Raw genomic sequence first — 15,498 nt, 5'->3', positions numbered from 1 at the left:
GCCACCCATCACCCCGAGGCCCGCGGGGGGCCGCCGCAGCCGAGCTCCAACTTCTCCTGCCCGCGCATCCTCCTTCCCCCTCCGCGCGCCACCGCCCGGCCCTGCCCTGCCCCCTCTACCCAGGGGTTGTCGGGGGTCTCCCCGTCAGACTGAGGGGCTGGGCCTCCGCTCCGCCGGCTGCCCAGGCTGGGCTCCGCCAGACGGCGACTCCGGACTGTCTCCCGCCTCTGCCCCGCACGCCCGCCACCGCGTCCCAGACCCGCCCGCGCAGTGTCTGAGCGCGAGCCTTCCCCAAGCGCCCCCCTCCCGCCCCCACGTCGTGTGCCGTGGTGATGCCTAAAGGAATGTCACGAAGCCTGGGCCAGTGTTGCTTGTTGACGCCCGTGGAGAGCAAGGGGAGGACCGGGGTGTGGGGCGGGAGAAGGGCCGGGGGCGGCCAGCAGCCGGCTCAGAGGTCGGCAGCTCCGCCGGCAGGGCTCCCGGCGTTCTCCGGCGGGGCAGGGCCGCCAGGGTCGATGTCCAGCGGCCTCCTTGGCCGGCGACGGGCGGCCGCTTGCCGACGGCGGCGGCGCGCACGGCAGGCAGCGAGCGTGCAGCCCAGCGCCAGGCAGGAGGCCAGGCTGGCGAGGAAGGAGACGGGCCCGAGTGTGTAGATGACTGCCAAGTCGCGCGCGGCGAGCGACTGCGCGCAGTGTCGGAAGGCGGCGTCGGGGAGAGCGGTTAAACGACTGAGTGTCAGACGTCTCGGGGACGCGCAGAGCAGCGGCTCGGTCTCTGCAGATCACAGGCAGTGTCAGACTGCGTCCGCGCCCTCTCCCGACCCGCCAGGCTCACACCCCCGATGGCTCACCTGAGGCAGGCCGCGGGTGCCGGCGCAGCCATGTGCAGAGCGGGCGCAGCGCACAGTCACAGGTCCACGGGTTGCCGCGCAGGGTAAGCGCGTTAAGAGAGGGCAGGGCGGCCAGCAGACTGGGCGCGAGCGTGGACAACGCGTTGTTCTGCAGGCTGAGCACGCGCAGCAGCGGGAGTGTGCCCAGCGCCGTGGGCTCTAGGCGTGCCAGCCGGTTGCCCGCTAACGAGAGAGTGCGCAGCGCGCGCAGCGGCGCAAAGGTGCCCGGTGCCAATGCCTCTAGCTGGTTGATGCTCAGATCGAGCTGCTGCAGCGCGCTCAGGCCCCAGAAGGCGCGAGCGTGCACCCAGCCCAACCTGTTCCCGCTCAGATCCAGCTGCACAAGTGCGTCCGCGTCAGCAAAGGCGCCGGGCAAAAGCAATTGCAGAAGGTTGTGGTCCAGCAGCAGGGCGCGCATTTGCCGGTTCAGGCCCGCCGGCACCGCGGGCAGTTCCCGGGCTGAGCAGTTGGCCTGGCCGCCTGGAGCACACGCACATGCCTCGGGGCAGTCTGGGGGGTCTGTGACCCTCACGGAGGTAGCCTGGATAGGCGCCTGTGGGGAAACTTGTCCCGGCCACAGCAGCAGTGGCCACAGTGGCAATAACCATGAGAAAAATGCTGGTCCCAGCATCGGGCTGTCTCCGGACCACAGCGGGGAGGCCGTCCTGAGAGCCCGTCCCTGTGGCGCCTGCACCAACACTGAACTGTCCCCACCCGAGCGTCTGCAGTTCCTGTCCCATGGCTGCTCCCGTGCTGGGGCGGGGGCCAGGCACGCAGCCAGCAGCCGGCCCCGCCAGCCACCTGTCCCGGAGCTCCGCACTCGTGACCAGCCACCCAGCCACCGCGCTGACCAGATAAGTCCCCACCCCACAACACCCCGCCCTGGTGCCCCCAGCGGGAAGCTCAGCAGGGAGACCACCACCCCACCCCTGGCGCCTAGCCCCTCGCTCTATTGGTACCCACTCAGCCTCAGTCAGGTAGCCGTCCCCCACCCAGGAGGACTGGTTCCAGGCCCAGGATGGGCTCCTGGTGAGGGCATGAGGGCACAGTCCCAGGAACCTGGGAATCTGAGGGGACCCTGGGAGCAGCCCAGGGGCACCACCCAGGTCCTGTGATGGGTGTTCCCTTTTATGTTGACTCTTGTGGATCCTAGGGTGGGGACAGTGAGCATGGGATGGGCAGGACCCCCAAAGCTTCCTGGAACAGCCACAGGGAGGAGCTGGGTGCAGAGGGCACATCAAGGGCACGGGCCTTGCCCTTCACTCCCACGTGCGGCAGCAGCCTGAAGAAGGGAAACCACGACCACTAAATACTGTTTAATCCCCGGCCCTGCAGCCCCGGCCTACTGAGGGGGCGGGGGCGGGGGCGGCTCCTCCAGGGAAGGGTCCATGCTTAGCAGGCCCTGGTCCTCGAGCGGCGCCGTCACGGACACCTCCATGTCAGGGTCCATGAGGCGCGACTCCACGTGCACTGTGTGCAGGTCCATGCGGTCCTCCTGGACCCCGAAGTGGCCCACCAGCCTGCAGGGCGGGGGTCTGGTCAGTGCCAGCCTCAGGGGCAGGGCCTGCGTGGCCCTGCTCACCCCGCCCCCATCCCCAGGCACTTACCTGCTGTCTATACGCCCAGGACACGTCTCACTGAGGGAACAAACACAGGCATGAGCCTGGGCCCTGCCCCCCGCCGCACACGCCCCACTCCCAGCCCTGGGGCTCACGCACCCCTTGGCCCGCAGGACTCCAATGGCCACGATGATGAGCGCACACAGGCAGCTGGCACTGACCCCCGCCAGCACCACGATCAGGGCAATGAGGGCCTCACGGCTGAGGCCGAGGCTACAGTCACAGTAGGTCCCAGCTGCAGAGACAGGGCCTCAAGTCACCTGCCTGCCCTGGCAGGACTCCCCTGCCTACGGGGGGTGGGGAGGAGGGATGAAGCAGGAGGAGGCACCTGTGGCAGGGACGAGCCAAAGGGACAGGTAGATCAGGCCCAGGGGGCTGCCCAGGGGACTGGCAGGCAGGCAGGAGTCGGGCTGGGGCCAAGGTGCCATGTCCAACCCCCAGCTGCAGCGCACACCTCTGGAGAGAACTCAACGGAAGGCGCTGACCTCACAGTGGGGCTGTGAGGCTGGGGGGAGGGGAGGGCAGGGATCGGGCACGGGATGGCAGCGGGAGCAGGCTCTGTGGGTCTAAGTGGCAGCACAGGAGTTCCTGGCTGGTGGGGCAGGCCTGGGGCCCCCAGCCAGATCTGAGGCGGGAGCACTGGCAACACAGGGGAGGGGAGGCAGAGCCGCCAGGTGCCTGGCAGTCCTGACCTCAGGTGGCCTGTGCGGTCCAGCTGCTGGCACAGCACCACCTGCCCGGGATGGGGCACAAAAGGGCCAGGGCCTTGTGTCCGCTGCCCTCCTCCAGACAAGAGGCTCTGAAGTGGCCTCAGGTACCACTGTCTGGCCCAGGTGTCACATGGGGTCCGCCATCCCCAGGGCTTGCTGCTTTTGTGAGGAGAGAGGGTGGCGGGGCAACCTGCTCCCACCTGGGGCCTCCCTCCTCCCTGGGGATCTAGCCACAACCACCAGCCAGCATAGGAAGTGCCCCCCACCCCTGCCAGGGGGCAGGGCCTCAGCAGTGCCACAGGACAAGGGTGTCCCTCTGGGGTCCCTGGGGAAGCCCTGACAGCTTGGGACACCTGCCAAGTGGTGCCAGACCCAGGACACGCCCTCACCTCTGGGACATTGCCACAACACCAAGCACAAAGTGTTCCCGGAGCTGGGGCTGGCACGCTGCCCTGCCCAGCCAGCTCAGCAGGTTTGTATCCTGCTGAGGACAGAGCGCTTGGCCAGGGTCAGTGAGCGGCCGTGCCGAGAGCAGAACCCACGGCTCCCAACAGCCTCAGGAGAGGACCCCAGGTCCAGCCAGACCCACTAACAGGCTGCTACCAACACCGTGTGCCCCGTCCCTGTCATGTCTGCCAAGCCTTGAGGCAGTCCCCAGAGCACCAGGCGGACCAGGGGGCCATAAACCCAGCCCAGACATGGAGCCAGGCCTGGGAGGGGCTCACTGGGGCCAGTGCCCGGGCTGGACCCTGCCATAGCCTTCCCTCAAGCCTCCCATACGGGACTCTGGTGCCCTGAGCCCTCCAACAGACCCTGCCCTTGCCACACGCCCATGACACAGACATTCCCCAAGCTCCGTCCCCGCACAGCCCACAGATGCCAAGGTTCCAGGTCAGGTCCCCTTACCCAGAGGCCACGCCACATCCCACATCGGTGCAGTCCACCCAGCCCGGCACGAGGGTGAAGGGACGTGTCCAAGGAGTACACAAAGCCACAGGCAGGGAAGGAGGTCTCAAGCTGCTTTATGGGCCACTGGGGGAGGGGCCAGCCAGGGCGTCGGGTCGGGAGCTGGGCCGGCCGCCCTTCCTGGGGCTGGGCAGGGCACTGGGCTTTCAGCCACAGGACTTGGGCAGGCGGTAGACGCCGGCGGCGTAGACGAGCTGCTGGTCACGCACCTTCTTCTGCAGGAAGCTCTGGAGCTCCTGCAGGTCGATCTCGGCCAGGGCCGGCCCCGTCATGACGAACATGCGCAGCATGCTGTAGATGCGCTCCAGCGACAGGCTCTCCAGGTTGGTCAGCATGGCCTGGATGTAGGTCCAGAAAAGCTGCGGGAACGCCGGTCCTCAGCGGGGTGCTCCGCCGTGCCCCCACCGCTGTCCTCAGCGGGGTGCTCCGCCGGCCGCCCCTGCCCTCAGCGGGGTGCTCCGCCGTGCCCCCACCCCTGCCCTCAGCGGGGTGCTCCGCCGTGCCCCCGCCCCCACCCCTGCCCTCAGCGGGGTGGTCCGCCGTGCCCCCGCCCCTGTCCTCAGCGGGGTGCTCCGCCGTGCCCCCACCCCTGTCCTCAGCGGGGTGCTCCGCCGTGCCCCCACCCCCACCCCTGCCCTCAGCGGGGTGGTCCGCCGTGCCCCCGCCCCTGTCCTCAGCGGGGTGCTCCGCCGTGCCCCCGCCCCCACCCCTGCCCTCAGCGGGGTGCTCCGCCGTGCCCCCGCCCCCACCCCGGCCGCCCACACACCAGCAGCTCCTCCTCCTTCTGATCGGCCTGCGAGGCCATGCCCGAGTCGCTCTCATCGTCACTGTCGATGAGCACCATGTTTTCGCGGTCCTGCGGCCGCTCCTCCTCCACCACCGTGAAAGTTCCGGCCGGCTCCTCGCGCAGCACGCCCTGCTGCAGCCACACGGCCAGACGGCGCCGCAGCAGCGCCACTGGCATCTTCACCACCTTGCTCAGCTCCTCCAGGGTCCAGCTGGCTGCAGGTGGAGAGCAGGATGCTGGGCCGACCACGCCCACCGGCAGAGCCCCGGGCTGGGCCCCATGCGTGAGAGGCACGCAGCTCACCTTGGTCCTGAAAGTAGAGCAGGATCACGGCCTGCACGGGGGTCACAGCCACGGACAAGGTGCGGTCAGCCAGCTCTACATCCATGGTCACCAGACCCAGGGTGTGCTTCCAGCTCAGGGTCCGCATGGCCTGTGGGAGACCGGGCTCAGCCAGAAATGCACTGGCTCCCAGCACACGTGGGCTTAGCACCCAGCACTGGGGGAGCACAGCCCTCAGGACAGGAGCACAGCCCTCAGGACAGGAGCACAGCCCTCAGGACAGGAGGAGCACAGCCCCCAGGACAGGGGGAGCACAGCCCTCAGGACAGGAGCACAGCCCTCAGGACAGGAGGAGCACAGCCCTCAGGACAGGAGGAGCACAGCCCCCAGGACAGGAGGAGCACAGCCCTCAGGACAGGAGCACAGCCCTCAGGACAGGAGCACAGCCCTCAGGAGAGGGGGAGCACAGCCCTCAGGACAGGAGCACAGCCCTCAGGACAGGAGCACAGCCCTCAGGACAGGAGCACAGCCCTCAGGACAGGAGCACAGCCCTCAGGACAGGAGGAGCACAGCCCTCAGGACAGGAGGAGCACAGCCCTCAGGACAGGAGGAGCACAGCCCTCAGGACAGGAGCACAGCCCTCAGGACAGGAGGAGCACAGCCCCCAGGACAGGAGCACAGCCCTCAGGACAGGAGCACAGCCCTCAGGACAGGAGGAGCACAGCCCTCAGGACAGGAGGAGCACAGCCCTCAGGACAGGAGGAGCACAGCCCCCAGGACAGGAGCACAGCCCTCAGGACAGGGGGAGCACAGCCCTCAGGACAGGAGCACAGCCCTCAGGACAGGAGGAACACAGCCCTCAGGACAGGAGCACAGCCCTCAGGACAGGAGCACAGCCCTCAGGACAGGAGCACAGCCCTCAGGACAGGAGGAGCACAGCCCCCAGGACAGGAGCACAGCCCTCAGGACAGGAGCACAGCCCTCAGGACAGGAGCACAGCCCTCAGGACAGGAGCACAGCCCTCAGGACAGGAGGAACACAGCCCTCAGGACAGGAGCACAGCCCTCAGGACAGGAGGAGCACAGCCCTCAGGACAGGAGCACAGCCCTCAGGACAGGAGCACAGCCCTCAGGACAGGAGCACAGCCCTCAGGACAGGAGGAGCACAGCCCCCAGGACAGGAGGAGCACAGCCCTCAGGACAGGAGCACAGCCCTCAGGACAGGAGCACAGCCCTCAGGACAGGAGCACAGCCCTCAGGACAGGAGGAGCACAGCCCCCAGGACAGGAGGAGCACAGCCCTCAGGACAGGAGGAGCACAGCCCTCAGGACAGGAGCACAGCCCTCAGGACAGGAGGAGCACAGCCCCCAGGACAGGAGGAGCACAGCCCTCAGGACAGGAGGAGCACAGCCCTCAGGACAGGAGCACAGCCCTCAGGACAGGAGGAGCACAGCCCCCAGGACAGGAGGAGCACAGCCCTCAGGACAGGAGGAGCACAGCCCTCAGGACAGGAGCACAGCCCTCAGGACAGGAGGAGCACAGCCCTCAGGACAGGAGGAGCACAGCCCTCAGGACAGGGGGAGCACAGCCCTCAGGACAGGAGGAGCACAGCCCTCAGGACAGGAGGAGCACAGCCCTCAGGACAGGAGCACAGCCCTCAGGACAGGAGGAGCACAGCCCCCAGGACAGGAGGAGCACAGCCCTCAGGACAGGAGGAGCACAGCCCTCAGGACAGGAGCACAGCCCTCAGGACAGGAGGAGCACAGCCCTCAGGACAGGAGGAGCACAGCCCTCAGGACAGGGGGAGCACAGCCCTCAGGACAGGAGGAGCACAGCCCCCAGGACAGGAGCACAGCCCTCAGGACAGGAGCACAGCCCCCAGGACAGGAGGAGCACAGCCCTCAGGACAGGAGGAGCACAGCCCTCAGGACAGGAGGAGCACAGCCCTCAGGACAGGAGCACAGCCCTCAGGACAGGAGGAGCACAGCCCTCAGGACAGGAGGAGCACAGCCCTCAGGACAGGGGGAGCACAGCCCTCAGGACAGGAGGAGCACAGCCCCCAGGACAGGAGCACAGCCCTCAGGACAGGAGCACAGCCCTCAGGACAGGAGCACAGCCCCCAGGACAGGAGCACAGCCCCCAGGACAGGAGGAACACAGCCCCAGCACGGGGGGGGGGGAGCACAGCCCTCAGGACAGGAGGAGCACAGCCCCAGCACGGGGGGGAGGGAGCACAGCCCCTATGCTATGCATCTACATGCACGCACTGCATGTCACACAGCAGTGTGTAGTCCTTGCGAGAAACAGGAGGCAGCCAGCCAAGGACACAGAGACGCCCTGGAGCGATGCCCTCTGTAGGCCATAGGAGCAGCTCTGACAGCCACAGACGTCTCTTGCTGCCTTGAGCAACATGTAGGAGGGGACTCAAAGCAGCAGGCACTGCTGACACGGCCAAGGCCAAGGCCACGGGATGGCTGCAGGACCAACCACCCAAGCTGCACAAGCCAGAGGTGTTATCCACCATGGGCATGGAGGATGCGTCCTGGAGCTGCACACAGCCCAGTCCTGCACAGCATGGAGACTTGGGAGCGCCCCCTGCTGCCTCTGGGACCGCCACTGCAACTCCTCCAGGATGCCTGCACCAGTCGGCTGTGCCCAGACACCACGCCCCGTCCTCACGGGCACTGACAAACCAGGGCTGCTGAAGAAATGCACCATGTTTCTGAGGACACGGGGATTGGCTGGTTCCCCTCGCACGAGCGAAGCTATGAGTATGGGGAACATGGGTAGGCCACCAAAATATGCCCAAAATGTGATAGTGTCAAAATCAGACCTCGTGTGACTGCCCCTGGAGAAGATCCCTCAAAGGGCTACAGAGGGTCATCAGGGGGAGGAGTCAAGGGTTGTACCCTCTGGAGTGGCAGGAACAGCCTACAGGCCCCAATCTGTACCTCCCGGCTATGAAACGATATGGGAGAGCAAGAGGGCCAGGGCCCTGCACATCAAACAAGCATCTTACCCAATTCCTAACGGAACATTACCTATAACCACACGACGTGGACAAGCGTCTGAGTCCACGCAGCAGCGCAGGAGGGACAGGACTGAAACCCACACAGACACGAAAAAGCAATGTCGATAAACACACAGGAGAGGGACACCTGCTCTCACACAGGACACAGTGACACCTGCTCTCACAGGACACAGTGACACCTGCTCTCTCACACAGGACACAGTGACACCTGCTCACACAGGACACAGTGACACCTGCTCTCTCACACAGGACACAGTGACACCTGCTCTCTCACACAGGACACAGTGACACCTGCTCTCACACACAGGACACAGTGACACCTGCTCTCTCACACAGGACACAGTGACACCTGCTCACACAGGACACAGTGACACCTGCTCTCTCACACAGGACACAGTGACACCTGCTCTCTCACACAGGACACAGTGACACCTGCTCTCTCACACAGGACACAGTGACACCTGCTCTCTCACACAGGACACAGTGACACCTGCTCACACAGGACACAGTGACACCTGCTCTCTCACACAGGACACAGTGACACCTGCTCTCTCACACAGGACACAGTGACACCTGCTCTCACACACAGGACACAGTGACACCTGCTCTCACAGGACACAGTGACACCTGCTCTCTCACACACAGGACACAGTGACACCTGCTCTCACACACAGGACACAGTGACACCTGCTCTCACACACAGGACACAGTGACACCTGCTCTCACACACAGGACACAGTGACACCTGCTCTCTCACACAGGACACAGTGACACCTGCTCTCACACAGGACACAGTGACACCTGCTCTCTCACACAGGACACAGTGACACCTGCTCTCTCACACAGGACACAGTGACACCTGCTCTCACACACAGGACACAGTGACACCTGCTCTCACAGGACACAGTGACACCTGCTCTCTCACACACAGGACACAGTGACACCTGCTCTCACACAGGACACAGTGACACCTGCTCTCACAGGACACAGTGACACCTGCTCTCTCACACAGGACACAGTGACACCTGCTCTCACACACAGGACACAGTGACACCTGCTCTCACACAGGACACAGTGACACCTGCTCTCACACACAGGACACAGTGACACCTGCTCTCACACACAGGACACAGTGACACCTGCTCTCACAGGACACAGTGACACCTGCTCTCTCACACACAGGACACAGTGACACCTGCTCACACAGGACACAGTGACACCTGCTCTCACAGGACACAGTGACACCTGCTCTCACACACAGGACACAGTGACACCTGCTCTCTCACACAGGACACAGTGACACCTGCTCTCACACAGGACACAGTGACACCTGCTCTCTCACACAGGACACAGTGACACCTGCTCTCTCACACAGGACACAGTGACACCTGCTCTCACACACAGGACACAGTGACACCTGCTCTCACAGGACACAGTGACACCTGCTCTCTCACACACAGGACACAGTGACACCTGCTCTCTCACACAGGACACAGTGACACCTGCTCTCACAGGACACAGTGACACCTGCTCTCTCACACAGGACACAGTGACACCTGCTCTCACACACAGGACACAGTGACACCTGCTCTCACACAGGACACAGTGACACCTGCTCTCACACACAGGACACAGTGACACCTGCTCTCACACACAGGACACAGTGACACCTGCTCTCACACACAGGACACAGTGACACCTGCTCTCTCACACAGGACACAGTGACACCTGCTCTGGCATCGTTGGCAATCACCCGCCATGATCACCTCGCCCCAACTGGCTCTCACAGCCATGACCCTGGGTATGAACTGCACCCCTTGCTGCCTGTTGCCCGCTGTCCCCAGGAGAGTCATGGCTGCTTTTGGAAAGAGAACAGAATTTTCGGTCTCCTGTGGCTCCAGCCCTGTCTCCCCCGAGCACTGCTGGCTGGCTGCAACTTAGGGCAAGTGCCCGGGTACTGAGCGGGCTGCCTTCAGCGGCTGTCTGGAACCCAGCTCCCTGCCGCTGGATCCCGTGATATCGGCCACTGTGGCCCGCCACCCTGGGCAGAGGGAGGCACAGGCCTGGATCCCGCAGCACCCACCTTGAGCTTCTCATACTTCTTGCAGTAAGCATCCAGGGCCACCTTGACCTCCTCCGGCACCTCCAGCTTCTCATCCTTGAACGGGGGCCAGAACTCACTGGACAGGATGACAGCGTAGACCCCGAAAGGGGGCTGCTCCTCCGCGGGCCGCTTCTCATCCTCCTCCCGGATGTTGGCATTGATGCGGCGAGAGTCGGCCATGTCCTGGGACAAGAAGGAGGCTCTGCACCCATGCTGGGGGCGGGGCCTGATGGTGGGCGGGGCCTGATGGCACAGTGGGCAGGGCCTGATGGTGGGCAGGGCAGGGCAGGGAGCTAATAAGCACCTTGAGCATGACCTCGCAGAAGTGCATGGGTGCTTCTCCGAAGCGCAGCTTCAGCAGCTCCACGTTGCGGATCTCCCTTGAGAAATGGAAAGCAAAAGCACTGTGGGCGCTGTGGGGGGCTCGAGGGAGGCTGTGGGCACTGCAGGGTCCCATAGGAGGCTGTGGGCACTGCTGGGGGCTCGAGGGAGGCTGTGGGCACTGCAGGGTCCCATAGGAGGCTGTGGACACTGCGGGGTCCCATAGGAGGCTGTGGGCACTGCGGGAGCTCATAGGAGGTTGTGGACAGTGCAGGGTCCCATAGGAGGCTGTGGGCACTGCGGGGGGCTCGAGGGAGGCTGTGGGCACTGCAGGGTTCCATAGGAGGCTGTGGGCACTGCAGGGTCCCATAGGAGGCTGTGGGCACTGCTGGGAGCTCATAGGAGGTTGTGGACACTGCGGGGTCCCATAGGAGGCTGTGGGTACTGCTGGGGGCTCAAGGGAGGCTGTGGGCACTGCAGGGTCCCATAGGAGGCTGTGGGCACTGCGGGGGGCTCTAGGGGGCTGTGGGCACTGTGGTGCCCCGCCGGCGGGCTCACCGCTCAGGGCTGAAGCTGAAATGGTGCAGTAGGCGGTCGGCAAGCAGCGAGCGGTACTCGTTAATGAAGAGGTCCTTGCTGCCATAGATGCTGACCAGAAGGCTAATGATGTCTGAGGAGCGCCGCTTGGAGCTCGACTTGCCTGCAGGCAGGGGTGGGGGCACGGTGAGGGCAGGATGCCTGCACAGGGCGGGGGTCTCTTGGCCAGGGCAGGGATGGGGGCACGGTGAGGGCAGGATGCCTGCACAGGGCGGGGGTCTCTTGCCTGCAGGCAGGGATGGGGGCACGGTGAGGGCAGGATGCCTGCACAGGGCGGGGCTCTCTTGGCCAGGGCAGGCACAAAGGGGTGGCCACTCTCAGGGCCCAGTATGGACACACACGGGCACACACTCTGGGCCCCAGCTAATCCCTGGAGGGCCTCTGGGGGAGCCCTACAGGGCACTGACCTGGATCAGCGTCCACAGGGTCAGGCACCCAGTCCTCCGGTTCGCCCGAGTCGTCCTCGCTGTCCTGGCCAGTCTCCAGGCTGGCTGGGTCTGTCTTAGACAGCTCCACAGCCAGGTCCCCAGTCCCGTCCGAGTCTCCAGTCAGCCCAGCCACAATCTGCCGCACTGTGTCCTCCCGGGTCCTGCCAGGCCCCAGTGCTGTTAAACCCAGGCCTTACCCTCCCCGCCCACTACCCGTCTTGCCCTGCCCACTGCCGGCCCCGCCCCTCCTACGGCTCACTATGGGCTGAGACCCCAACCCTGAGAAGCCCCACCTGACCCCAAATCCTCAGCTGGCGAGGACTGGCCCTGCCCACAGACGGGCCCATATCACTTCTCAGAAAATGGAAGTCAAACAGTTACACAGGATACTCAGGCCTGGTGCAATAGACTAGCAGCTAAAGTCCTCGCCTTGCATTCGCCAGGATCCCATATGGGCGCCAGTTCTAATCGTGGCAGCTCCGCTTCCCACCCAGCTCCCTGCCTGTGGCCTGGGAAAGCAGTCGAGGACAGCCCAAAGCCTTGGGACCCTGCCCCCGCGTGGGAGACCCAGAAGAAGCCTCTGGCTCCTGGCTTTAGATAGGCTCAGCTCTGAAATGTTGCGGTCACCTAGGGAGTGTATCATCAGATGGAAAATCTTCCTCTCTGTCTCTCCTCCTCTCTGCATATCTGACTTCCCAATAAAAATAAGCTAAATCTTAAAAAAAAAAAAAAAAAAAGAACAAAACCAGGCTACCCAGTGGGTACTGGTGCGGGCACAGATGCAAGCACAGGTCTGCAGGCCGGGCCAGGCCCCGTGGACCCGCAGGGGGGCCTCGTCACCGCACCGGGGGGCTACAAGCCAGGCTCACCTCAGGTAGCGTCGGATGGGCTCACAGGCCACCTCCAGGATGACCATGGAAGGGTCCAGCACGCGCAGCGCCTTGATGGCCGAGATGTACAGCGTGATGATGTCACACGTGTTGACACCTGCAGCAGGGGAGCGGACAGGCAGCCACACGCCCCCAGGTGACCTCACTGCCCAGGGAACCAAAGGGAGCCAACACCACCCTGCTCCCACCAGCTCACAGGCATTTCCTCCAGAACTTCCCATGGAGCATGAAGTCAGAGGGATCCCACCCAAAGACCACACCGGCTAGGCCCGAGTCCCCCCACCCCCAGGCTGGGGCATGGCTGCTGGGTGGTCAGGTGGGCACCTGGGTGCAGCAGCCGGGCCTCCAGGGCCGCCTTGAGTGACACGAGCAGCTGCTGCCTCAGGTCCGTCCTCTCCAGGCAATACTTGAGGTCCTCGATGGCCGGCCGGGAGTCCGGGAAGTCTGTGAGAAGAGCACCCCCTCAGGACCATCACGGGAGGGACACGCGCCGCAGGCACCAGCATCTCCACCACAGCCACACCTGGACAGTCCCCAGGAGCCAGGAGCCGGACATGGCTCTGGCCACTTCCCTCTGCCATGCCAGCGCTGGGGCCCCTACTGGGTCCACTGCCCAGAACATAGGGAGCCAGTAACGGCAAGGGGGGTACAGCAAGGACCCACCTCACTGCGCTGAGGGGATAAGATGGGGGACCCACCTCGCACGATGCTGAAGAGCTCCTCGATGCGCAGGCTGGCGTAGGTGCGGTAGAAGAACCTCTGCACGTGGCAGCGCCAGCGGCGCAGCGTCTGCCCAGCATCCGGGGACGCAGGCCGGGCAGGTCCATCCTGCAGGAACACCTTGCCCAGCCAGCCAACTACCCTCTCGATCCACTGCCAGACAGATGGGAGGCCAGCCTGAGAGAGGGGCGGCAGCCCTAGGCGACGCAGGGCTGCCCTGTCCCTGCTGGCTGGGCCCACAGCTCAGGACAGGCCCTGGGAGGAGCACCCCAGGTCTGGCATGCCACCGCCTGATGCTGCGTGCTTGCACCTGAGGGCACAGCCCAGTGGGGTCGGCCAGGCCCTGGTCCTGGGGGCACAGCCCAGTGGGGTCGGCCAGGCCCTGGTCCTGGGGGCACAGCCCAGTGGGGTCGGCCAGGCCCTGGTCCTGGGGGCCCTCACCTTGTGGAACTCACGCAGGAAGGAGCGCTCATACTCGCCACGGCAGCGGTCCTCCATGCGCTCGCGGGTGACCTGGTGCAGCGTGGTGGTCACCGCCTCGGCGCAGACCCGCTCCAACAAATTGAGCCTGTGCCTGGGGGAGAGGGTGAGAGGCATGACAGGCACCCATGCAGCCCTGCCAACAGGCAGGGGCAAACCCAACACACACATACCCTGCCCACGGGTGAGGTGGACACGGCTCCCATGTGCAGCCCTGCCCACGGGTGGGGTGGACACGGCTCGCAGGTGCAGCCCTGCCCACGGGTGGGGTGGACACGCCTCGCACACACAGTCTGGCTACCGCGGGGTAGGAGGAGGTGTGAGAGGACACCATGGCCAAGCACCTCCGCCCTGGGACACGGGCCTTCCTAGGCTCCCCACACAGCTGCAGCGGCTGGCCGCAGAGCTGGGGGCCACCCTGGCCTGCCTGCAGGGACGCTGGCCTACGGAATCCACCAAGGCAGACGCAGCAGGAGCCTGTCAGGGCTGACCCTGTATGAGTTGTCAGCTGTACAGCAGTTCAATGCAGTAAAACCCCACCTGGCCAAGGGCCCGGCTCCCTGTTGACAGCCTGGGAAAGCGGTGGTTCAAGTGGCTGGACCCCTAAACCAACATGTGAGACCCGGGTGGAGCGCCCGGCTCTGCCCAGGCCCAGCTCTGGCTGTGTGGCCATTTGGGAATCAAGCAGCAGGAGCAAGATCCTTCTATGCTTTTGCCTCTCTCCCTTTCCGCACCTGCTGACCGCCCAGGGTGCAGGGTCACAGGAAAGGGGCCGGGCTGGCCTGGCGACTACTCACAGGACCTGGCCGAGCCGCTGGAACTGCTCGAGCGCGCGGCGGCACCAGCACTGCGACTTGTCGCTGCCGCAGCCGGCGCACAGCGGGCTCTGCAGCAGCCGGTAGTAGCGGCGGCGCGCGTAGCGGCTGTCCAGCTCGCCCTCCAGCTCAGGGTCCGTGCCGCCATCTCCCTTCCTCTTGCTCTGCATGTAGACCCGGAGGAAGCGGCCGTAGAGCCGCTGCACCATGTCCTGGAAGCTTCTGGGCGTGGAGAAGAAGAACACGCCCCGCAGCATGGTATGCACCCTGCCCCGCAGCCCCTGGGCACCCGAGCCGGGTAGCAGGCCCAGGCGCGCCCACTTCTCCAGCAGGTCCAAGCTGCGCAGGTAGGGGTCCAGGCGGCTCTCGAGCAGGCCGAAGGCGTCCAGCAGCAGCTGCAGGGCCTGCGGCTCGTCGGCCGCGGCCTCACGTCGGGCCAGGACGGCCCAGAACTCGGGCGCGATGCTGGCCTGCAGGTGGTTCTGCAGCAGCTCGGCGAACCACTCCTCCAGGGCCGCGTGCAGCCCGTGCGCCCGCAGCACCTCCACCGCGCCGCGCAGCTCCTCCTCCGTGGACGCCGCCGCCCCGCCGTCCCGCGCGGACGCCTGCGGGGCACACGAGCGGCAGCGGAGCGCGCGGGCACCGGCGGACCCGACCGCCCCTGCCCGGCCGGCCGCCCCGCGCGCGCCTCACCAGCCCCAGCGCGGCCGGCGGCACCAGCGCGGCGCTCACGGTGCTCCAGGCCAGCACGAGCTCCTGCCCGGGCCCGCCGGGCCCGCCGGGCACCCCGGGCACCCCGGGCATCCCCGGCCCCGCCGCCGCCGCCGCCGCCATCCCGGCACTCCCTCCTGCCGACACCGT

General features: G+C 65.6%; 3 protein-coding genes across 3 annotated transcripts; all 3 read right to left on the bottom strand.

The window, feature by feature from the left end:
* Positions 1 to 448: 448 nt before the first annotated feature.
* On the bottom strand, positions 449 to 1,520 carry LRRC26 (leucine rich repeat containing 26). Its single transcript, XM_041004590.1, has 2 exons — positions 851 to 1,520; positions 449 to 774 (listed from the first exon to the last, which is right to left on the bottom strand). The coding sequence occupies exons 1-2, from the start codon at positions 1,518 to 1,520 to the stop codon at positions 449 to 451; spliced, it is 996 nt and encodes a 331-aa protein (XP_040860524.1).
* A 711-nt stretch (positions 1,521 to 2,231) lies between these two features.
* Positions 2,232 to 2,936, bottom strand: TMEM210 (transmembrane protein 210). Its single transcript, XM_040963003.1, has 4 exons — positions 2,837 to 2,936; positions 2,608 to 2,743; positions 2,497 to 2,526; positions 2,232 to 2,409 (listed from the first exon to the last, which is right to left on the bottom strand). The coding sequence occupies exons 1-4, from the start codon at positions 2,934 to 2,936 to the stop codon at positions 2,232 to 2,234; spliced, it is 444 nt and encodes a 147-aa protein (XP_040818937.1).
* Positions 2,937 to 4,218: 1,282 nt separating this feature from the next.
* Positions 4,219 to 15,471, bottom strand: ANAPC2 (anaphase promoting complex subunit 2). Its single transcript, XM_041004589.1, has 13 exons — positions 15,331 to 15,471; positions 14,620 to 15,242; positions 13,784 to 13,916; positions 13,321 to 13,495; positions 12,947 to 13,066; positions 12,602 to 12,719; positions 11,712 to 11,893; positions 11,266 to 11,407; positions 10,691 to 10,766; positions 10,366 to 10,569; positions 5,275 to 5,404; positions 4,951 to 5,186; positions 4,219 to 4,543 (listed from the first exon to the last, which is right to left on the bottom strand). The coding sequence occupies exons 1-13, from the start codon at positions 15,469 to 15,471 to the stop codon at positions 4,331 to 4,333; spliced, it is 2,493 nt and encodes an 830-aa protein (XP_040860523.1). The 3' UTR covers positions 4,219 to 4,330.
* Positions 15,472 to 15,498: the final 27 nt, after the last annotated feature.

This window comes from Ochotona curzoniae, unplaced genomic scaffold (assembly GCF_017591425.1).
Source record: "Ochotona curzoniae isolate NIBS_2020 unplaced genomic scaffold, NIBS_Ocur_1.0 scaffold_3208, whole genome shotgun sequence".
Taxonomy (NCBI): domain Eukaryota; kingdom Metazoa; phylum Chordata; class Mammalia; order Lagomorpha; family Ochotonidae; genus Ochotona; species Ochotona curzoniae.
The sequence above is the reverse complement of the archived record's forward strand: the minus strand, read 5'-3'. Positions and strand labels throughout refer to the sequence as shown.